This window comes from Theropithecus gelada, chromosome 5, assembly GCF_003255815.1.
Source record: "Theropithecus gelada isolate Dixy chromosome 5, Tgel_1.0, whole genome shotgun sequence".
Classification (NCBI taxonomy): Eukaryota; Metazoa; Chordata; class Mammalia; order Primates; family Cercopithecidae; genus Theropithecus; species Theropithecus gelada.
This window is the reverse complement of record NC_037672.1, coordinates 29,685,362-29,710,966: the sequence shown is the minus strand read 5'-3', so window position 1 is coordinate 29,710,966 and position 25,605 is coordinate 29,685,362. Positions and strand designations below refer to the sequence as shown.

Below are 25,605 nucleotides of genomic sequence, written 5' to 3'. Positions count from 1 at the left end.
TATCTGAAAGGCAGCTGATAACAAGTACCAGTGTTAACAGGACACATGATAGGTGCTCCAGTGAAAAGGAGAGCACTAGACACATGAAAAACACCTAAAAATAATTAGAAATTGTAAAAAAAAAAAAAAATCATTATAATTGTTCTCCAGATATCCCAGGGCTAGAACACTCTCTACAACCAATTCATGAAAAAAAAAAAAAAAACAAGGTGTAAAAATATGAGATTACATGACTGTTTTTAGAAAAATATAATTTATGACTCAGATGAATTGTACTCTTCAAAGAAGTTGCCAAGGGAGGGTGTAAACATTCCAGAAATGTTTCCATGATTAAAAGCGTCTATATATCTTCTTTATATAAACTCCTTGTTTTTTTGGAAATCGCTTCACAGCATCTGTCCCTCTACTTTAAATCTCCTCGATGATGGCAGAAGTTCCCATCTGAAGGTGATTTGACATCTAAAAATAACTAAAACTCATTTAGAGCCAACAGTGAAGAATTCAGGGTGAACAGTTACAGTGAATAAGTTCAGTTTTGGTCAAAATCATAGAACGACTAAAATACAGTGAAGCTAATGGGAATTGCTCATTAACTGGTTCTAGGATTGACAATTAAATAATTAATCCATTAGCAATCTATTAAAAGCAAAAACCTGTTGAAATGTAAAGGAGGAATGTGGAGAAAAATACATCTCAACTCAGTTCCAGTGAGAATAGTTGACGCCCTATGGCCAAGGTTGAAAGACTGATGCAGGACTGATAAAGGAGAAAGAAATCAAAGCCAGATTCTAACTCTTGTGAGGCAAGTGTCAGGTGTCATCCTTCCTAGGAATCAGTCTGTCCTTCCTCAGGGTACATATGGTTCCCATTATAACCCTTATCATACTACATTATAATTATTGTTGAATAAGTCAGTCTCCCTTACAAGACTCTCGGCTCCTGTTTCGTACTACTAGTGCAATGGAACATTAATAATTCGGAGTTACATAAATGAATGAACAACACCCATTGGACATGTAAATCACGGTTACATTATTATTAAAGTCTTGCTTATGGTCCCACCTTATTTGGAATCCTATGGGTTAATAGAGACACAGCCTAAGGAAACTTTTTTGCTTTTACTGACCTTTAGTTATATGGATCAAGGAATGTTGAAAACTTGTTGATTTTTAAAAAAATATAAATTTGTTAGTCTTTTATGTTTTTTTTTCAATGCAGCTGGGACACTGAAGTTGAAAAAACATTTAGTGTTCAAAATCCTACCATTTGGCTGCTTGGTACATACTGACTTCTGACTTCCTCTGAGACAGTGAGAAAACAGCTTGGCGGGAAAAATGAAGATAGAGTAAGTGCAAAAGCTTACAGGATGCCACAGGGGAAAGAAAAGAGCAACACCTCAGACTATCATAAACTGACTCTGTTGTAGAGCATTCTAAAGAATCAAGGGAGATACAGATTGCGTACAATCCCATGTCTTTCAGGAAGATTGCCAAGTACAGAATTTCTACTTTGCTCAAGTCATTATTCTAGTAATTTTCCTCCACAACTTGAAACCTAGTGAGATAGTTAATAATACTTACTCTGAAAGCAGCTTTCAAAAATGCCAATATTCTCCCAAAGTTTCAATGCTGACCAAACTGATTTTTTGTTTAGTTTGCAAAGATAAATTATGACTGAAAACATACAGTAGTTTGAGCTTGTGGAGGTATGCACGTGTCTGCGTGTGTGTGTGTGTGTGTGCGTATGAGAAAGAGAGAAAGATTTAGAGGAAGGATTGAAGGAGCAGAGAATGCTATGTTTTATTCTGTAGCATTTTCCTGAGAAGCCGATATTTTTTCAGGGTTTTTCAACTATAAGTTTAGGAGAAAATGTAGTCAATCATGAAAGTACAGAAAGATACAACTTCCTATCTATATTCCCTTAGTACATTTATTTCTTACTATCTTTTTCCTTTGATAAAAAAGTCCCTCCCAAACCCAGTTTTTTTTTTTTCAATTATTCAGTAAAAAGGCCCAGCAAGAAACCAGCTTAAGTGATAAAAAAATAAGCCAAACAGTTTTTGAACCCCTGAGCAAAATCCTTGATGTTTTTCCTTTTGTAAATTGAGACTTTCCTCTCTAGTTCTGAAGCATATTTTCTCTCCTTTCTTCAATAAGACATTTCAGCTTTTGCGCAGAGTGATAAAATAATATGTCTTCAATTCTCCTCCACAGATGAATGCTAGGAATAAAATGTGACAACGTAACTCTGCTATTTTTGGTTACAAGATATTCTTTTTTGAAAAAACTATTTTTTTCCCCTAGGAAAATACTTAGCTTCAGTTTTTGGCATCATTATTTTATTTTTGTTTATATTTCCCACCATCTTCCCCAAAGCTAGTTTTTTTTTTCAATAATACGTAATAGATATTACATTAATCAATATCCAAAGTGTCACTTTGATTTTTATAGTGTCTTACATTTCCCAGAGAGTATTAAATGAATTAATTAAAGATCAGAGATAAAGAGAAGTTGAATGATTTGCTCAAAACCAGAGATCAAGACTAAAATAAATCTTGTAAAATCTGTATCTACCTCCTAGCCAGGATTGTAACCACTAATACGATGGCATATTGTACGGTAAGTTTGTAGCTTTTAGATGTGAGGATCTTTCTGCATTTCAATTTCTTTTGATATGAAGCAGTATGTGATGAATATTCTTTTTCTTTCTCATATGAAGCCGAATTAAAACAAAATTCACAGCTCAAGTAGCAGCACTCTTTTAGTATACTAATGACAAAGATCAAAAAGGCATCACACCTGTCAACTCTGAACTCCAGGTAAGTTTCGCAAATATGCATGATACAATAATTAGGACTAGAAACGTTTCTGAATTTCCTTTGTTTAGGCTTCACACAAATTACTCTCATTTTCTTTGCTCAGTATCTCTGTAGCTTAACATGTAGAACCGAGCATTTCTGAAGAGAAATGCATATAGCCATATATACATGTAGGTTGTAAAAGTGCTATATTATATGGATCAATTTGTTTTTTCCAAGCCATGTCTGTTCTTCCTTCACGATGTGCATATGCTATCCTATTAACGGTAATACGACATAGTGGAGACATCAGACACTTCATATCCCTCGAGGGTGTGCCTTCATCTAATGATTAGCAAGCAATATTCTAGATAATATTTTAAATGGTAAGCATAAATTCTTCATTAAACTATTTGTCTGGCTAACCAGTGCAGTTACATGATTATCTGCCATTAGGATGCCCTGACTTGTGCTCTGACAATAACTGTTCTAAATTTACAAAAAAAAAAAAAAGTCAAAAATCATTTCAAAATGAATAGTCATGAATTCTCAAGAACTCATAAACATACATTTTTATTATTAACTGTGTGAGGTGAGTGTTGACACTATTTTTTTACTGAGGACTGAAAACAACTGTCACTTGTCTGGGTGAATACAAAGACTCACAAGTGTATTCCTGGTGTATCCAGGAAACATCTTGCAAGAATGATAATAATAGACACAGAGCAAATCATGTATTTCATCAAGTTCTTACAATGAGATCATACAAAACACGCTGCATCCTTAATCTTTTCTTCTTCTCTTGAACTCTCCTTGAAAGCATACCAATATTTTCACTGAAGTTTATAGATTCAAAATTAATTGTCCACTTTCAGACACTAAATTTGAAACAGCTTTCCAAATCAAGCCAAATTGTTCCAGCCCCTAATTGGCTTATACTCTACTCATATAGTAATTGCAGATTATATTTGTGGTGCCCACAATTAGTCAGCAAATAACAAACACTATTCAACTTCCACAGTTATTTGCCTCTAAGTTGGTTGTTTACAACAGGGAGTTAAACTTTCAAAAGAATGATAAGGAGGTAATCTGTTGGGCATTGGGACCTGCGGGGGATTGGCTGGCTTCCTGACCATTTTAGTATACTTTATTTCCATTCATAGGAAACAAATGCAATAGTGGCAGTATTTTAATATCTATTGTTGGCCAGGTGAAGTGGCTCATGCCTGTAATACTAACACTATGGGAGGCCCAGGCAGGCAGATGGCTTAACATCAGGAGTTCCAGACCAGCCTGAGCAATGTGGCGAAACCCTGTCTCCAACTTTTTTTTTTTTTTTTAAACTAGCCATACATGGTAGCACACACTTGTAGTCCCAGTTTGGAAGGTGAGGTGGGAGAATCACCTGAGTCTAAGTGACACCCTATCTAAAAAAAGAAAATCTACTGCTGAGTAAACAAAACTCTATAAATGCATAAGTGGACTGAGGAAGCAGCCTCACGTACTTAATTCACTAGTTTTGAAGTGTAAAATTTTAAATCATTCTAATGATACTCATATCAACTCAGATCATATGTATTAAAAACATATTATATAACTGATCTCAAAGGTATATTACAAAGATCATATTTTGAGATATCTCAGTTGAAAAAAAAATCCTACAGTGAAAAGTGTCATCCACACATAAAGAACACAATGTCACAGCAAAAAAAAATCACTGCACCATTGTTTTCATAAAGAATCAACTTCAGATGGGCTTTGGTACTGCTTATGTACACTGTAGCTGATTAAAAATGTGTTTCATATTCTTTGAAGAAAAAAGGAAAAAAGCATGTATCATAAAAATGTATATAAATGTTTTAAATATAGAAGTAAAAAGATATTTTTAAAAAACTGCTAAATGACATAGGTCATATTTTAATTGAATATTTAATAATGAACACCTAATTTAGGTAAAACTAGAATCTTGTATAAGTAATTCACTTTCACTTTATTTTCTTTCAAACCTTGTGAAAGCTTAAAAAAAAGCTCAAGAGAAAAACATATTTTTTGTGTGTGTAAAAAGTAAACAAAATGTACTTAAAGAAAAATCCTAGTCAAAATGTTATTCTCTATAAAAAGGAATTTTCGTGGCCGGGAGCGATGGCTCACACCTGTAATCCCAGCACTTTGGGAGGCCGAGGCAGTTGGATCACGAGGTCAAGAGATCGAGACCATCCTGGCCAACATGGTGAAACCCCGTCTCTACCAAAAATACAAAAAAAATTAGCCAGGCATGGTGGCGGGCGCCTGTAGTCCCAGCTGCTCAGGAGGCTGAGGCAGGAGAATCACTTGACCCAGGAGGAGGAGGTTGCAGTGAGCCAAGATTGTGCCACTGCATTCCAGCCTGGCGGCAGAGCGAGACTCCATCTCAAGAAAAAAAAAAGAAAAGAAAAAAAAAAGACATTTTCCTATCCTGAATCAATTTGCAATCAACAAAAATAATGAAAATATATTTTCCTACCTGCACTAATGATATAAATAACAAACTATATACACAATGAGTGAATTGAAGAATATTGAAATAAAATAATGAAAAAGAAAAAATATTTTATGAAGTGTTTATCAAAAGCACAGGATAGAACTGGTCTAATATGCATCTTCCCATCTTTTGTTTTGCATAAGGTAAGGTTTAAGGTGAAACTATTTTTTTTAAAAATTGGACTGAGTGACCTAATTTTAAAAACATAGTACAAAATACTAAAATAGCAAGGTTGGAATATCACTGAAGGGAAGAGAAGCAAGAGAATCCAATTCCATTCTCACAGAATTAGTTTGCTGTAAAATAGATGTATTTCCTCTACTTCACATATGCACAGTGGTGGACAGAGTGGCCTCTGCAGCCCAACTGTCCATACCTAAACCTCAGTTTTATCATTTTACAAATTGTGTGACCATGAGCAAGTTAGTGAACGCTGCTGCACATTGCTTTGACAGCTACAAAATGAAGATAATTATAGGTGTTACTTTATCGTTGTTATCACCATTTAATGAGTTAATATATGTAAAATATGTTGACCCGTGCCTAAAATATAGTGTGCAATGTAAGTTTAGCTATTCATGTACTTATATATCATTTATATACTATTTACATATTATTACACTAAAACCGAAACTCCATGAAGGAAGAAACTTGTTCCTGTTTCATTTATTACTTTTTCTCCAGTGCCTGGAATAGACCTTAACCATAACTGGCATATAGTAGTGATTCACTATTTTCTTTCTGAAATGTCAACCGCGTTACCTCTTTGTGTGTGTTTCATGTATGCATATGTATATATGCATATGAATATGTCCACTATATATAAATACATATTCACATGCATACATTCCTTATTGAAGGTAAAACATTAAAGAAAACATCAAGTTTTAGTAACAAAGTAAATTGTAATGCCCTTGAACTAACAGTATAAGCATTAGTTTTGGAAAAATCCAGACATTACCATGCATTGTTCCTAAATCCAACAGAAATGCCATCTCTGTATATGAAATTGATCCTTGTGTTCAACAGTGAAATACACTGAAACAGATTTCGATGCAATTAAAAAATATATATTTGTTTATACCATCATTACTGCCATTTCCCTGAACAAGGGAACTGTTAAAGTTTCTAATATTAATTGTAGAGGGTCAAATGTAAAATTAGCTCTAGAAGCTTAGAAAGATACTTCTTAGAAAAAGTCTACTCCCTGTTATATTTTGTTGCCTAGAAATGCTGACCAAAAGAAAGAGAAGACTAAAATTCCCCTTCCAGACTTTGATGAGTTTATCCTGTATTACCCTCACAAATTTGGCACTCCTACAGCACACTGGACACACACATACATACATACATATATATATATATATATAGTTTTAGGTTATTCATTATTAATTTTATCATGGGAATTTTTTATTTTATTTTAAACATTGTAAAGTACAAAGGGAACAAAAGCATAATTTTTAATTTGTTCATGGATTGGTCTCATGATAAAACGTGTATTGCATGCATACATAATAATAGTGAAGAGTCACTCAGAGCATGGTACCAGCCTCAGTTACATGCCTGGCAGTTTCCATACGCCATGAGAAATCAGACCCACTGGATCTATGTCAGACCAATTATGCTACTGTGCGTGAAAATCCACTGAGATTGCGCTTTCATAAGAGGAATTATTAAGTCTGCGTTTCTGTTTCAACTGACTCCCTCTCCACTTAATTCCTATTGCTTTTCATTTTAATGCTGAAAATGCACTAAAATTTTAAGACTAAATATGAACATTGCCATTAAAAAGAACTGTTAAACTTGTGAAACAGTTTTTAGACTGTTTCATGTAAATGTTGATTTTACATTAATTAATATACCTTCATGCACTTATTGGTTAGCAGAATTTTTAAAAACTGAGATGTTATGTAATGTCAGAAATCTCCATGAAAGCTTAACATTGCAGGCAACAGTCAGTGATGTGCCTAATAAGTTAGATATAGTAAGCTAAACAATGTATTTTAAATTTGATGCCCATGCAAATGTGGTATAGATTCATATATTTTTCACAAAAGCAATAGCAATTGTACCTTTTTTTTTCAGTTTAAGAACACATCGATAAGTTGGTTTTTTGGAGCTCATCAAGGCAAGGCAAGTTTCCTTTAAAATGGGAAGTATACTGTCCCAGAAATGGACAGGTTGTGTGTAATAATGACAAGCTCATGAAGAAACAATGGTCCAGTCCAACGTGTTTCTGCTCAGAACAAAAATAGATTCCATTACGGACTAAATTATGCCCTGTAATCCCCAATGTGACTGTACTTAGAGATAGGGCCTTTATGGAGAAAATTAAGGTTAAATGGGGTCATAAAGTTAGGGCTCTAATCTGACAGGACTAGTGTTCTTATATAAAGAGGAAGAGACACCAGAGCTTTCTCTCTCCACTCAGGCACAGAGGAAGGGTCACCTGAGGATGCAAAGAGAAGGCAGAGACCTACAGCCAGTAAGAAAGACCTCATCAGAATTTGCCGGCACCTTGACCTGAGACTTCTAACCTCCAAAACCAAGAGAAAATTAACTTCTGTTGTTTAACACACCCAGTCTGGGGTATTTTTGTTATAATATCCTGAGGAGACTCAGACTCTCTACTAACCTGGAATTTTTTTAACTGTAAAAAGGAATGTTATCAAATTATTGTGAGTGTTTCCTATACTACCTAGTTTATGACACAAAGCTTTACCTCTCCATCTTTACCAGGGACATGTCAATAGCACTGAAAGTCATTCTCACTATACCCAGTGCCTATTGGTATATGTGGAAGCCCACACTCAGTTGAAGAAACTTGATCTGAAATTAGTGTAACTTTGAAGACAGTCACTAGGATAAGAAGGTATCACAAGATCAAACAAGTGATAAGTGTAACACATACACACACACACACACACGTATACATATATATTTTTTGAGACAGGATCTCCCTCTGCTACCCAGGCTGGAGTGCAGCAGCGTGAACGCGGTCACTGCAGCCTCAACCTCCTGGGTTCAAGCGATCCTCTCACCTTTGCCTCTCAAAGTGTTGAAATTACAGGTGTGAGCCACTGCCACCAGACTATATTTTAAATATAATATATTGAAAATGCCCCCAAAAGTGTAAATGCAGCTGAAAAAGAGGTTAGAGAAATTCATAGATAATTAGAAATATTCTCTTCAGTTGCTTTCCTGCTTCAAAAAGTTGCAAATGGTTTATATGACTCCCATAAACTCTGTCATGTAATCAGAGCAGGAGTTATAATCTAAAGTGACAGAAGAGGAGTTTCCAGAGACTTCAAGACTTGAAGGGGACTTCACAAGGTCACACCAGCCAATCAGTGACTGAGCTGGGGCTAGAAGGCAGATTTAGATTCCCTCATCCAGCTTTAGTTTTCTATGTTTCCAGAGACCTTTGAGGACTAAACCAGTAAGAAAGTGGTAAGAATTTCAAAAGCTCTAACTCCAAATTTCACTAGCATAGCTTACATTTTGCAGAGTGGAGAAGAGGGGTTGGTGTTAAAAACTCAGGTTTCTAGGCTATAGAACAGACTTCCTAGAACTGAATTTCTAAGAATGGGGCATGCAAAACTTGCATTTAAAATGACATTTTTGTCAGATAAAAATCATACGTCTATTACACTTGGTTAACATAGCCCCACACCACATTATGAGAATTATGAGTTCATCCCGATTTTTTTATTAAAAATAGTTTTAATTCCATTTAATCTTTATTGTTGAATGAAATATATTTATATAATTTTTACATATTTTTATAAATGAAATATATTATCTATTATGTATTTATATAAATGAAACCTATTCTCTCTCAAATTATTGAAATACTTAGTCCATCCAACCAGTATGGGGTAGGAGAGCCCTTTACATTTGGTCTGCTCTAAATATTCCACAGATTTTTGTCATTTGTATTTTTTCAAGTTTCCTCTAACAGTGAAAAACAGGCCTTCATTATCCTCTGTAAGTCTCAGCTTCCTCCAGTTAAGTTAGGGTAAGAAACCACGGCGTGGCAATAATGTGTCAAAAAGTGGCAACTATTTTTTTACTACACTTGTCTAATACAACAGTAGAGAGGAGGCAGGTATGGTGCCATGCAGTTTTTCTACTTTCTTTTTCCCCTTTTTCTTCTTTGTTCCCCTCTTTCTCCCGTAAGTATGAGCAGAAAATGAATGGAGACAAAGCAGTTAGACTAGATATTCTCGTCTGAAAACAAAAACCAAACCCAAACAAGCCACTTGGTCTAAATGGGAGGAAGTGAAGGTTTCCTACTTCTTCACATTAATCTTGCAATCATATTTCATGATGTTTACTGGCATCCTTATGGTCACCAAGGCCCTGGTCCAAAATTCCAGGCCACAAACATTTGCTTTTGTCAGGCTTGAACATCCTTCTCCGATATAATCTCACCCTACCTCCCCAACTCCTCACTAGAATTCAAAACACCTTAACACAGTCTCAGTCTCCTAAGCTACTCAAGGTTACCCATCTTTCCTCAAGGTCCCAATCAAAATTCCCGTTTCTTAAGGACTATTGATCTTTGTGAGTGGCTGACCTAGTTATCCACTTAGAGCAGCTTACACGCTGGCGAGCTAAAGGCTGAAGCAAACTCCTTCAGAGATCACTTAGGGTCGTTTACACTTTAAAAGAGGAGTCCTTCGAATATTCTGGGCTGCTTAGAAGTGACTTTCAGTTGCAAGGCATCCCTCTGCTCTCAAATCACTGCCCATTGCTCTCAAGATACAGCATATTCCTCTTTGCTTAGTAAACCAAGATATGCCGCACCTCACCTTTAAACATGACTGCTTGGCCGGGCGCGGTGGCTCAAGCCCGTAATCCCAGCACTTTGGGAGGCCGAGACGGGCAGATCACGAGGTCAGGAGATCCAGACCATCCTGGCTAACGCGGTGAAATCCCGTCTCTACTAAAAAATACAAAAAACTAGCCGGGCGAGGTGGCGGGCGCCTGTAGTCCCAGCTACTCGGGAGGCAGAGGCAGGAGAATGGCGTAAACCCGGGAGGCGGAGCTTGCAGTGAGCTGAGATCGCGCCACTGCCCTCTAGCCTAGGCGACGGAGCGAGACTCCGTCTCAAAAAAAAAAAAAAAAAAATGACTGCCTGACATTAGACTGAATAATATCTGCAGGAACATATCAGCTGACGAAAACAGAGATTCGTGCGTGTGTTTGTGTGCACATGTATCTATATCTTCTCCAGATAATGATATTCAGAAAAATGCTAAAAATCTGTATGTTTTTGTGGTTATTCTTCGTATCCCCTCAAAACGTCAAAGTGTACTGCACGACCAGTGTTTCTCTTAACTTGCCTCAAACATTTGCTTTAGTTTAACTTGTCTAAGGCTTCCGTGCTTACACCACCAAGGAGAAGAAGGGATGTGGGGAGATCAGAGAATTGCCCATGTGCTATGGAAACAAGGGTCACACACCACACAAGAAAGGCAGGGACTCCGGCCAACACAGCAGGTAGACTTTCATGTTGGAGACACCCACCCAGCTGGGACAGAAAACAGCAACGATGAGGCTCTCAGAGCCTGATATAAAATAGCCACACCATATTTCAACAACCCAATGTGGATGGATCTGCAGGCTACCTAGCAACAAAGCTCAGGCCCTTTGTTTATTTGTTCAACAAACGTTTATGAGTGCCTCCTCTAAGCCCAGCACTCTACTGGACACTGGAAATACTGTGATGGCAAGAAAACACTTGAGGGCAGTCCCTCTGAGCTTCATGTCTCCCTTGCCTCATACATATTATTTCTTAATTGTCCTATGTACGAAGACAGGGAACTTACTCTAGTTGTTGCTGTATCTTCACTCCAAAGCTTTGCGGTGTGCACTACAGATATAGAAAATCATGGCCAGGCGTGGTGGGTCACGTCTGTAATCCCAGCACTTTGCGATGCCGAGGTGGGTTGATCACTTGAGGTCAGGAGTTCGAGACCAGCCTGACCAACATGGTGAAACCCCATTTCTACTAAAAATACAAAAAATTAGCCAGGCATGGTGGCAAGCACCTGTAATCCCAGCTACTAGGGAGTTTGAGGCAGGAGAATCGCTTGAACCTGGGGGGCAGAGGTTGAATTAAGCTGAGGCTGTGCTGCTCCACTCCAGCCTGAGCCACCGAGCCAGACTCCATCTCAAAAAAAAAAAAAAAAAAAAAAAAAAAAAAGATACAGAAGATTAATACATTTTCTAGAAAACGAATGGATTTAAAAAATCAGGCACATCAAAGAAAAGTGTTTTGCAAAGTTGCAGATAGAAAATTATTCCCAGAGAGATATTTCCAACTGTGGAATTGCTCCCAAAAGACTTTGGTAGGTTTTCTTTTAAGATAACCTAAAAAATAAAGTTAGAGTTATAAAGTGATTTGCCTAATTCTTGAGAGTTTTGTTTTTTAATCACATATGTGGCTGTAGTTTATAAGTCCAGTCGAAAATTGGATCGCCAAATTATACCAGCAAGTTTTTGTTTGTTTGTTTGTTTGTTTTTAGTAGTATGAAATGCAGTTTGTGACTCAAAAAGTTTGAAAAACTGGACCTGTTTTAAGGAATTCTTCTATATTCCAAAACATACATTTCAAAACTTCCTTCAAATGTTTTTGGTATTCTTGAATTATGACCGAATATTTTTTCATAGACATTATAAGGTTATTAAGCTAGCTAGTTCCATCAGAGTCGTGAAAAAGCTGTTCATTATTTCAGTATCCTTACCTCAGAATACTAGTGGTCTTCCTCACAGCTTGTTCTGAGGTACAAGTAAGCAAACACGCATTCAATGTTTTGAAACATAAGAGGCATGATACAAATATAAACTCTTATTTTTCTGCCTGCTGTCGTGGTGGACACCTGTACTCCCAGCTACTTGGAGGCGGAGGCAGAAGGATCCCCTGAGGCCAGGGGTTCGAATCCAACCTGGGCAACATAATGAGACACTTGTCTCTTAAAAAAATAAAATTTCTAAATAAAATAAACTATTCTTTTTCTGCCCTGTTACCATCTTTATAATACATTAATTCCCTGAGGCCAAAGACTCTATCTTGTTATTCTTTTAGTACCAGGACCAGTACTGATAGATCAAAGAAACGTTATCCAAAGGATGAACTACTCTGAAATAGACCAGTCTCTAGCATCTCATATTCCTTCTCAGATTTTGAAATGGAGAATTAACTATTGTCTTCTAGTTTAAAATAAAATATCCACATGCTAAAATATATAGGATAATATGTGGTTTGCTCTGTCTTCATCTGTCCACTGTCCACAGGCACCTCCATAAATGGTACGTTCCAGTAATTACAAAGGAGACTTACTGACCTAGAGACCTGAGTTTGATAGCAACAACTGGGTGAGGGGTAAATGGGGAGGCGCTGGGCATGTTAAGGGACTGGGAAGGGGGACTGGGAGTCTGTATCTGTTCAATAAACCAATGGCATGTGTTCAAAGATTTTTTTTTAATCACAAGAAGAGTAGAGGAATGATAATAAACTCCTCAAAAGCTTTCTGCTGTTGATAAATGTTGCTGTAATCAGCATGCTGTTGATCATTCTGATTCAGCTTAATAGTACACTAAAATCCTTGGGAGTGTTAGCATTATTTTTTTTCCTGCTTTGATTTACTATATTTTTCCAATCATAATAGTAAATAGCCATAACTTCCTACCCCAGTCTAGAGTGCTGGTTCTCAAACATTTTCAACTGCTTCCACAATAAGACAGATTTTTAACCTAACAACCAAGAACAGAAACACACACCTCCACACAAACACAACTGAAACAAAAATTGCACAAGACAATATTTACTGTTACTATGGGTGATGTACTCTGTATTTTTCTATTTTATTTTGTACTTTTCTAATTGTGGTAGAGACTCAATAAACTGATTCATACTTCAAGAGTGTGTTGCAGCCTATTTAGAAAATGCTAACCTACAATGTTCTTCTTTGTGAAGGTATTCATAAATATCACTTCTATGTGATTGCACATTAAATTAACCCAAAATTCTAGACTTTTTTTTTCTGTAATTTGTTTTTCAGTTGATGTGACTTGTTACAGGATTTACATTTGAAGTATGTCTAGTGACGTTTACTACTTGGAATGAGGAAAACAAGCATTTTCAAGAAGCAGACATTAGTACAGGTTCCTTTCACACTAGTCCTTGTGTTCAAAACAAAATGGGAGGTTAAGGATAATTAAGTTTTATATAGAAATCTTACTGTACTTGCAATGATGTTTCTGAAAAGTCCCCTTTTGCGAGATTAAATACACAGCTTATGAAACAAAAATCCTCAGGTATACATTAGAGATTCACAGGGGTTATAGTGCATTTCCTATCACTTCCAATGTCCTTCCAATATTTATTTATTTATTTGTCTTAAACAGCTCTTATATTGAGAGTGATTCACCAAAAGATCTTGAGAATTTGGCATTCTTGCTTCCAAAATTTATGGAAAATTCTAATAGGGCAGACAGCGTAGTATATATTATAAAATTATTAAATGTTACATATGGAACACTTATTTTCTAGGCTCATAAACACATATGACATAACAAATAAAGACATAAACATATAAACATAAAGAGATAGAGGGGTCATGCAGACGACTCCCTGACCTACCTATAATATTGCTTATACAACTAAAATTCAATCACTTACTCTCTCAACAATATGCAACATGTTGAACTCTTTGAAGCTGCTTGAGTTTATGTTATCTGACATCAAACAGGATGTTTAATAAATATGGACTTCTGATGAATATAGTCCATAAAGAAGAGAAAGCCACATATTCCTTCCGAATGTGACTACAGTGACTTTAGCAAATCAAACTGAAAAGTTCTAAATTTTCTTAAGGAATTAAAAAATAAATTCAAAAATGATATAAATATTTTGGTCACTATTTCAAGATTAAGAAAAAAGTCAATCCGTGCTCATTATAAATATAAAAAATTAGTTTCTCAAACTTGCTTTACAGATAATATCTTACAAATATTGCTCAAAGTTCTAGAATATATACATATATATATATGGAAACACACACAAACACACAAAACAGCATTTAAAAATACATGCACAGAATGAGCAAAAGATATTATCCTTCACCCTAACAGAACTATCTGACTGGCCTGTGATTACATGGCACATAAAAATATTGATCAATTTAGATTTTTATTCAAAATCAGTGTTTAATGTATTAAAGACAAAGATATGAGAGAGTGAATTTCCCTTTGGTCACACAAAGTCTCAAACTTATTGTTGCAATATGTTTTTGGATTTTTTTAAGACATCACTATTAAGTCTAATAGGTACTAACCACCTCTTTAAGAATGGAATTCCTGGTGACTCAGACATCCATTAGTAGCACATTTCTGCATTACTACTATTTCATACATTTATTTTATTTTCATACTAATTTTCCGCATATGAGAAAGAAAAAGACTCAAACATAAAATGTACAACAAGTGGAACAAGCAGTGATTGGCTGACACCCCACGGCCAAGGGCAGGCTCCAGCAGGTTTCGGAGTAGAAAGGTCATCACAGTATGGTGCATAATGGAGCATCATATTAGAGTGGAATTCAGCCAAACACAGTAATGTATGGATGTAGACGCATCTGAAAGAAGGAAAATAAAGATTTATGCAGGTAAAAAAAAATCGATAAAGAAATTTTCCCCAATGTCTTATGCCCAATTGGAAAGCTGTAAGTAGAGATTGAGGAGCAGAGAAAAACTTTAATGCCAATTTTGTGTTTGTAAATAATAAACACGATTGGGGGTGGGGGAAGTTAACTTGTCAGAGGAATCCTATTTGGGAGCTTTAATAGCTTTTTGTTTGTACACAGCATTAGAGTTCAATACAAACATCACTACATTCCTGAAGCTAAACCTTTATTCCGCCTTTAAAACATTAATTCACCAGAAGTGATAATTAAGATTAGTTTTAGTGGTTTCAGCTAAATTCTTCTTAGAATGTGATTTTTCCCACAACACTAATGCTAAATAAAGCACTGTGTAATGTACCGCAAAAGAGTCACTGCTTTAGAAAAGATTCTAAGGGTTTTTTAAAAATAAGAAAAGCAAAGCTTACTCTAGATGTATGGGAACAGCTCTTACTATTTCTTTAGAGTCATAGTAAATAAATGAATGGGAAACTTTGCCATAGTCTAGAAATCAATTATATACTCCTTATACATAACTATTTTAAACAAAATTGGTTATATATATATATATTTAAAATACTGTATATAATTATACTAAATCTCCTACATAACCTCCACCACCACACCCTCCCAGGAAAGAAAAGATGTTAAAATGTCTAATGGAGTAGATTGCTAAGATGAAGTAATGTCTTTGTCATACACGATATTTAGTTTTAAAAATAGTTCAGATTTTATGTTTAAAATTAATAGATTCAATAATTTATATTTTGTCACTGTGCAAATTTAGAATCTAGTACACTAGATTGGCTAACTGCCTACCAAGGAAGCAATCCAATTGAAAACTAACAAAATGGATTATTCTTCTAAAAACTTGCTAGAAAACAAATTAAGAGAAAACATTCGTGCATGACTGTGTGTTAAGGATGCTACTAAAAGAAAATGTATGTGCAAAGTTGATAAAATGCGAACAAGCCCAGAAGCCAAAAGTAATTATCAATATTGATGGAAAAGGTAAAAGATTATCACAATTAGAATGCATAAAATGTTTCATACACAATGTGTAGAATGTTTTAATTCTTTTCTATTTAAGTGAATTTTTATTGAAATATACTAAATGTTAGGAAGGAACTTATGTCTGTTATCACTGTTGTGCTAATATTAAAAATTCTGTCAACAGAATATACGTTCTTAACCATGTTAAGATGCTTTACTCTATGTTATCAATTACAATCCTATATGAGGGAAAAGAATTATTAACTTATTTTAAAATTCTGTAAATTTTGAATTATACTTTCCTAGATAATTTTACACAGAAGAACTGGAGCCTAAAGCAGAATTATAGTCTATTGTAAAGATATCAATCTTCATAGCCAAATATATAGTCATAAATAAGTAAGTAAATTTCAACAGATTTCTACTGCAATTGAAAGTTACAGAAATTCAGTTTTTTTCCCCCCAAAGGTGGTATGATCAGATAAATAAGAATACTGGACACTACATTCCATGACTCGGACTCTAGTGCACATTATATCCCTGACAATTTTGTAATCCCAATCAAGTCACTGTTTCATGCTGGGCCTCAGTCTCCTCTTCTATTAAAATGAGGGGAGTGTTTAACACCTTGTAATTCTAAAATGTGATGATGCTAGTGATTTTAGGTACAGTCATTAAAATGTTGATTATAGTATATTTTATTTCAACATTGTGTATGTTTAAGTTAGATATTTTCACATATTAATCTATAAACATCATGACTAAATAAGACTAATACAGCTATAAATGGTATGCACGAATATGCGTGTTTATGTCTCTGTGTGTAGTTTGTGATATAAACCTTGTTCATGCTTTTCCACATATGAGATATGAAATTACTCAAAGATAGAAAGATAAGAAAAAATGATTTTGCTCTATTTATTGTACTAGATGATTTATTAAAGTATTTAAACTGATTTTGTGTTCTTATAGCTAAGTCATTAATTGGTTTAGGATAAGTTTTGGATAAGGTTCAAATAATCATGAGGACTTCCATATAAATTGGCAAATTCATTGCTGATCAAATCAATGGATGACATTTTCCTTATTTCATAGACATCCAGAGATCCAGATAATGTTGCTTTACTAGATGAGTAAAGACATAGCCTAACTTCCATCAGCTATTAGTCTTTTGCTTATGGTATCAGGCCAAATGTAACAGAAATTTCACCATACGCAGATTCATTGTGCCTTATGAAAACATCCTTGGTTATAGACAGGAGAAACACATTGTAAAAATTATGCTTACAGAATGAGCACTGGAAGCTGTGGTTGGCATCACTATGTAGATGCATTTCCACTAAAGAATATATATATATACTCTCTCTATATATATATATATGTGTGTATATATATACATACACACACACCCACACACACAAACATAAATGAATTGACATTTAGTTTTCTTATTGCTTAATACATGACAGCAAGTCAACCATTTGCTTCCAAAATTGAAGCAATTAAAAAGATAAGTCCTCCCATATTTTTTCACTAAGTATAAAATGAATATATTGAACATAATTTGATCATTAAAGAGAACATTATGAAGACAAACTGTGAAACTGTCACTGAAGTTAATGTAAATTATCTGTATTTCAGGATCAGCTGCAAATGGATTTTAAAATGGGTGTTTATTCAAGCTAAGTTCTTGCCAAAAATAAATTACCTTACTTTCCATTTACTAAATACAATAAAGTTTTTACCTGTAAGTGCTTTATCTAAATAACAGCATATCAAGGATAAGCTCAATAGAATTCAAGAATAATAAGCAAAACAGTAACTGTACTTTTCATACTATTACTCTTTGGGGGGATTACATTATTTTAAAAGAAAATTGAAAAATGCTTAGCACATAGTAAAATACCGAAGACTTAAACAGAAAAATAGAATGCATTTGCCTTTACGTTATGAATGAAAAGCACACTTGTACTTCTAGTTCACAAAAGTTTAACAACCACCAAGACCAGGTTTACCAAGGAAGAATGAAACAAAAAAGTGGATACTTAATCTCAGTAATGCTGTCAATGATCCACATTTTGCTCAACTAAACACATTATTTAGTTGAGAGCAAAGGCTTTTGTTGGAAATGCAAAGGTATGAACTATGAAAATTTGGGCTACATCATCAGTGAGTTTTCTAAAGCGTGAATTTCGGAAATAATTCCAGCAGCTCTACCACACACATCTCCTAGAGTCTGCCAAAGAGTAACTATAGAAGCTTGATTTGAATGCCCCTCAAGTCTATGTAAACAAAACAAAAAGTAAGAGGTTAAGGGAGAGTATTATTTTCAAACTTCTATTTCTACAAAGCTGTTTAACCTATTATAATGAAAACAACAGGACTTAGGTACAACACTTTAAAATGTCTAATTTTCATAAAGATAACACTCTTAAGAAACATCACTTGAATTTTTTCACAAATAAAGAACTGCAATAAGGCAATTCAGGAAAACTATAAATAAAACGAAGGCTTTATGTAAAATGAAATCTCAATTTTTAAATTAGACCCTGCTATATGGAATTGAAAGAATACAATGGTCTAATTTTACCTTAGATAAATCCATTTATCCAAAGAAGGAAATTACTGCGAAACCTTGTATTCTTTTTTTTTTTTTTTGATTAAATCAGGTTTAATCAAAGAAAATATATTTTGGTAGTTCCGTAAAAATTAAAGTGCATATATTTTAAAAATAAAAATAGGAAATTATCTACTTATGGCACAAACAAAAAGCAGAACAAAAAGGATTCTATTTATGTCAGATGTCAAAACGGAATGTAACTTTGTAAATGGATCCCTTGACCCTGACAGCAATATTGAGAAGATGAAGCATATCCATTACTATTACTAATTACATTAAGGGGAATGTGTTTCATTTGCCTTTATTTCATTTTAGGTCAGCTATTTACTTGTGTTTAAAAGTGTATTCTTCTTCTGAATACCTAATGACAGAAAAGTTTTCCAAAGTCACTTTTGGCAAACTGTGTGATTCATTCCAATTGCTTTGAAGGTTTTCTCTTTTGGAATATGGACTGCTTTCCTCAGTTAAGAGGCTAACACCATATATTAGTTTATTTATAAGCATATCACTTTGCCTTTTAAGTAGGATGCCAACAGTCTTGATATTAGCTGTTTTAAATATTCAAGAACATAGAGCTAACCTCATCTGATGAGCCAAATGAAGCTTAAGTGACAGCACAGAACATATGAACTGTTTGCATAAAATATCGGTAAAAGTGTCACTTGATATGTCCGCTCAAAAGCATAAGATTACACAATTCAGAATGCAAATGCTATCCAGCCACAGGACAGAAGTACCATTAAGATAAGAACCGAGAGGTAAACATTCTGCAGACAGAGCTCTTCACACTCCTTTGCATTATGTATTAACTATTTTCTAGAGAAATGTCTACAAATCTCAATTTATTTTGGGGTGTTTATAAGTAATCTGTAAAATGTGTTACCATTTTTGCTAGAATCTTCCTTGTTTACAAAACTGATAAAAGCACCAAAACAATACAAAAATCAGCTTCTAACTCCATGTAACACAATAATACAACAGATATAAACACTCCACTATGTTAAATGTTGGTTTAAAATAAATAAATAATTCAAATTCATATACACCAAAGGACATATTTTCAAAAGCCATTTAATGCAAATGTAGTTCGAACTGGTGTTTTCTTGGATTGCATTTGTTATTAGATATAAAAGCTTATTCAGACTGTTTCTCCTTATCTGAATAGCTATAGTAAAGTACTATATATAGAAAATATTTATTTAAAAAACTAATTTCAGTAGTCATGAAAGCAATAAAGGATTAATATCTCTTTCTGTAACATCTTCAATGAGGCTATAAAATAACTTTTTCCTTTGCCTCAGTTCTTCTCAGATTCCACATTCCACATGCAAAGCATATTTAATAGAAATTAGATTGACAGTCATAACTGTGTTTCTTGAGAATGGGTTCTGACAGTGAGAAATACGTAATGTTTTATTAGCTGAGGTTGCTGTACCATGAGACACAGCCCTTTCCAAAAGATCTTATTTATGTGTGGGAAACTTTGGTGGGTATACAAAGTAAACTTTCTGAGGATTGTATATCACACAAGGAAAACTTCCAAAAATAAATTTCAGTTTTGCTTAAGTTCCACCTCAGAATATATGTATTTTTTACTGTTTCTACATTTCACTGAGAAACAATTATGTCAAATATTCCACATAATCTTTACATTCTCAATATATCATAATGCATGCCAAAATAGTCTTGCAGACAGTACATCAATCATGAATACTTTCATTACGTGGCTTAAATAATAAATGGCTCATGCGATGTATTTTTGTTTGCAAACTTTTAATACCAAAGAGGAAGTATGCAAATGGTGACTGCATATCATTATCGAATACTAATTGTTATAGGTATCGATTATTATAGATATAAAAGATTGAAAGTGGTGTTTGGCATGACATTTGCATATCAGTAAATATTTTTAAACCAGCATTTTCATCAAAGTAGTCAGTATTTCAATATCTCAGACTTAGTACTACGTCTGCATGATTCGGCATCTATTTATCTGTAAAATCCTACATTGTAAATAACAAAGCTAAAACTTTTATGGTATCCAATTTGCATAGACACCAGTAGTAACTTTAGAAACTTTTTCTCTGGATGCAATTATCCACTTAATTGCCATAAAAGAAAAATAATTTCAGGTGAAAACTAACCATGTAAGTAATACATACATATTTATTCTGGAAACAAAAAATGTAGTATGAATTAGGGATGTCAAGTGCAAAGAGAACTACAAAATACTGCCTACTCTGAATACTTCCTTCAGTAGTTCAGTGAACCTTAATTCTAACTTGCAAAATACAGTGGTATACCTCTTGTAGATGGCCTTTGCTAAATTAATGGTGCAAAAATTAACATTAAATTCCTACTGTTAAGATTTTAATAACTTTAAAAACGAGAAGACAAAACTTTACAGAAGATAATCTGTCTCAGAGTTATTAACCCTCCCAGGGATGTTTAAATATATTTGGGATACATCTTACCTGTTTGCTGTACTTGTTATTGGTTTGACAGCTGTACTCAGAGCAGTGATCTGATCCAATTGAAATGTTGTCTCCTGCTCCCACAAATGTGTTAGCTGGTGGTAGATCTTGTACGGCCTGGTGCTTTTTTCCTGCAGTTGGTGACTGGGGATGAAGCTGAACAGTAGGCAATGGGGAACTAGATTTGTAATGCCTTGCCAGGTCAGGACTGCCAGGCCCACCATTAACAGATCTGTATCGCCCCATGCTTGGGCTATCTGACAGCTTCTCATTGACACTATCATACCTCTGTCCATTTGGTTTAGAAGCCTCTACAGTGACAATGCTGCTGTAGAGAGGCTGCTTAGATTTTTTGTTTTTCTTGTCCTTTTTAGGCTTTTTAGATTTGTCATGCTGTTGGGGTGTAAAAAAGTCTTCGTGATCTTTTTTGCCAGCTTCATAGCCATTTTTAGTTTTGGACCTGCAGTACCTTGCCATCACTACAATTAAGATGATTAGAATCACCGTCATAATGCCAGCAACCACACCAATGACAATACTGAGTCTCTGTTTGCTAATTTCATAGCTTGGGTCGCCAGCTATATCCTGGGTGAGTGGGGTGTGCAAACTTCTAGCTATCTGGGAGTCAATCACAGTTGCATTAGAAACACTTTCATTGACAAACACATGCACCAGAGTCGTGGTGGACTGGGAAGGCTGCCCACTGTCATTCACTTGCACCACCAACCTGTGCAAGCCATAATGCTTTTGGGTGAGTTTTCCCACTAAGGAAACCACACCACTAGTGGGATCAATTTCAAACAGCTTGAAGGGATTCCCTCCCACAATGCTGTAGTTCAGGTCTGCATTGATGCCATCGTCACTGTCTGTTGCCAACACTGTAGCTACTACTGTCCTGACATTACTCGAAGGTGGCAGTAAAGTGTAGGAAATGTTTTTGGGAAGGGTAACTGTGGGAGCATTGTCATTTTCATCCATCACAAAAAGCGAGACTGTAGCTGTGGCAGACCTGGGAGGATCTCCCCCATCCACAGCCTTGACTCTGAAAGTGTATGTGGTCTGATGTTCCCGGTCAAAAGACATTGTGGAGTAAATTGTCCCCGTGTCATTTTCAATAGAAAAAATGTTATTGTTCTCCTCTATGTACAGACTCATCTCTGCATTCCGCCCCTTGTCAGCATCCATCACGGTGACCATCCCCACAGGGCTGTTGGGCTGCAAGTTTTCTTTCACATAAAAGGTGAAGACGTCCTGCATAAACTTAGGGTCATTGTCATTCTTATCAGCCACCTGCACAATCACTGTAGTGCTGCCCTGCAGCACGGGGATGCCTTTGTCTTTGGCGTTAACTTTAAACTCATACCTGTCAGTCTGCTCGCGGTCCAGCACCGTATTGACCAGGATGTCCCCAGAATCGGGATCGATGGCAAAGATCCCCATCACAGAGGAGTCCAGCGAGTAGGCGATCTCAGCGTTCTTTCCGCTGTCTGCGTCTGTCGCCAGCACTGTGGCCACCCTCTCGCCCGGGATGTTGTTCTCAGGGAAGTAAACCTCCACCACCGACTGGCCGAACACAGGCGGGTTGTCGTTCGTGTCTCCCACCTTCACAATCAGGGAGTTGTTGCTCGAGAGGCTGGGGCTGCCTGAGTCCACCGCCACGATGACCACGTTGAACTCCCGGGTGGTCTCATAGTCCAGAGGGGTCGAGGTGTGCAAAAAGTACTTTTTCTTGTTCTGGTCGCCCTCGGTGTCGCTGGCTGGCTTGAGCTGGAAGGGCACGTCGCCCACCACGGTGCAGGTGACCACCCCGTTCTCGCCTTGGTCTCGGTCGGACACCTGCACCAGAGCGATGGGGGTGTCGACCAGAACGTCCTCGGCCACGTTGGCCACCCCGTCCTTGAGGGGGATGCGCCCAATCTTGCGGATTTCAATGGATGGCACATTGTCATTCTCGTCTTTGATGTTAAGGACCACGGTGGCCTTGTCGGTCTTGGGGGGCTGCCCACGGTCGCGGGCCATGACCGTGAAGCGCAGCTGGTTCACCTCCTCGCGGTCGATCCGGTGCAGGACGCTGAGCCAGCCGGACGTCTCGTCAAGGCGCAGCAGTCGCCTCACCGACTCGGTGGCCGCCCCGAACACGTACTCGATCTGCCCATTGACCCCCACGTCCAAGTCAGCTGCGCGCAGTTGCAGGATGGGGGTCCCCGGGGCGCTGTTCTCAGCTAAGTCGGCCTCGTACACGCTCTTCTCGAAGCGGGGGCTGTTGTCGTTCACGTCGGTGATGAGGACCCGTAGGATGGCCTGCGAGGAGCGAGGCGGGTCGCCGCCGTCGCGCACCCGCAGGGTCAGCTCGTAGGAGTCGCGCTGCTCGCGGTCCAGCGCCCCCTTCACGATCAGCTGCGGCTGCTTCTCGCCATCCGGGGTGTCCGCCACCTGCAGCTCGAACACGCTGCTGCGGCCGCCGGGGTTGGTGCCGCCGCCGCCCTCTGATGCGTCCAGCCGCCGCTTGGAGCCTCCCGAGCCGCCGCCGCTCGCGCCGTTCCCGCCGCCCCCGGGATAGGGGGCGCTGTCGGCCGCCCCGGCGCGCCGGCTCTCGCCGCCGCTGCCGCCGCCTCCCGGCTCCTGGAGCAGCTCGTAGCGCTCGATGCCGTTGCGGCCAAAGTCGCGGTCAGTGGCGGTGGGCAGCAGGTAGAGTGTGCCCACCGGCCGGTTCTCTTCCACCGTGAGCGTGAGCACGGGCGACGGGAAGGTGGGCGTGTTGTCGTTGATGTCGAGCACGATGACCCGACCCTCAAACAGGTCTACCCAGCTCTGCGAGGGCCCGATCACCGACACCTCGAAGTCCAGGAAGCACTCGTTCTCGTCGAAGATCATCTGACACTGGGGCAGCTTCTCGCGGTCGATGCGCCTCTCGCTCGTGCTCAGCTCGCCCGTGAGGTTGTCGATCTTCAGGTACTCGGAGCCGGACTCCAGGCTGAAAGTCACCTCACCCGATCCGGTCACGATGCCCAGGTCTGAAGCCACGTTGCCGATGCGGACGTCGGCGGGGCCCTCTTCGGCCAGCCGGTACCGGAGGAGCTGCTTGGCGGCCGCCAGGCTGAGCGAGAGCGGCAGGAGGAGGCAACAGCCCAAGCACCAGCCGCGCGCCCATCCCGCGGTCCGCATCCTCAGCATCTTCTCCTGCTGCTGCTGCTACTGCTCCTTCTAACCACAGCCCCCTCGGCGCCCCCCTCCTCCGGGGCCGGCCGCTTGCCCTCCTCCCAGTCCTCTCCCCTCTCCCGGAAAGGAAGGAGCGAGAGAGAGGGGAGGGAGGGGGCAAAAGCGGCGTGGAGAGTCGGCCGGGAATGGAGGTGGGAGGGCAGCGATAGATGCTTTTTTTTTTCTCCGGCTTCTTCCGAAAGTTATTGTTTCATAATTCATGCAATGGGTGCTAATCGCCCGCTTGCCGGCCGCCGTTCAGTCGCAGTACTCACAGTTCACGGGACACTGCGCGCCGCGGGTTCGGCGCCCCCCCAACCCAGAGTCATCCCCGCAGCGGGCGGAGAATCCCCGGCTCTCGTACCCGCTCTGTCGGAAGGGGCCAGAACTGCTCCGGCAGACGGGCAGTGGGGCTGGGAAGAGGTGGGGAACGAGCTTGCAGCCTCCCCCGCCTGCCAGCCCGCCGGTCTTTGCTGCTACTCGAGTTGAGTCCAATTCACGTTCCAGACACTCACTCCAAACCCAGGCTCTGCTCCGACTCCGGCCGCCCAGGCAAACGTGAGTCGCTTCCTGCACCAGGCGCTGGGGCCAGCAACAAGCCAGTCTCAACTCCGACTCTGCTCAGGCAGCGGGGGAGCCAGTCAACAGATAGAGAATGAAAAATCCCCCGGCACGTCGCTTCGGGCACGGTGCAGTGGAGACTACTCGCGTCACAGCGCGGTCCGCGTCCGGGTCCCCCCGGCGCGCCAAAGAGAAGCCCGAGCCATCTTCAGAGACGCCCAGAGAGTCAGTCCCTTCTCACCCCGGAGAGCGCGGGTTTCTCTTTTTTCTTAACAACTCTGCGCAAGGTCATTAGTCACGAAGCCGCCGCCTGAAACCGCAGCAGCCTTTCGCCCGCGGGGGCGAAGGCTGAGCCGTGCGCACCGTGCGGTGCCCAAGTTTGGGTTCGCAGCCGCAGAGTCCGTGCCTTTTCTCACCTGCATTCGGCCCGCATGTCGGAGCAGTGGGATCTGCAGCGCTGTGCGCGATTCAGGGAGGAGATTGCAGCCTCTCTCTCTCTCTCCCCGCTCTCTCTCGATCCCTCCCCTCCCTCCCTCCCTTTCTCTCTCCTCCCTCCTCTCTCTCCTCCCTCCTCTCCTTTCCCCTTTCCCCCTCTCCCACTCGCTCTCTTGCACGCTCTCTCTCCTTCCTCTTAGTCCCAATGCAGGGAACTCGAGCTGAACTTGATCCCTTTGCAGTTCAAAGGTGAGCAAACCAGGCTCGGAGCACAGGCGACGTTAGCCGGCGAAAGCGCACGGCTGGGCGTCCCCAAC

General features: G+C 38.8%; 1 protein-coding gene across 3 annotated transcripts in view; it reads right to left on the bottom strand.

Moving 5' to 3' along the window:
• PCDH7 (protocadherin 7) overlaps positions 1–25,277 on the bottom strand; it is a 426,461-nt gene extending 401,184 nt beyond the window's left edge. For 2 of the 3 annotated variants that reach the window (XM_025385776.1, XM_025385778.1), the window contains exon 1: positions 21,095–24,325. In XM_025385776.1, coding sequence (XP_025241561.1) covers positions 21,095–24,268 — 3,174 coding nt within the window. In that variant the 5' untranslated portion in view covers positions 24,269–24,325. Of the gene's footprint in view, positions 1–12,865; positions 14,963–21,094 lie in introns of those variants that run through there. The other variant, XM_025385779.1, reaches the window with a different exon arrangement.
• Between the last annotated feature and the right edge of the window lie 328 nt (positions 25,278–25,605).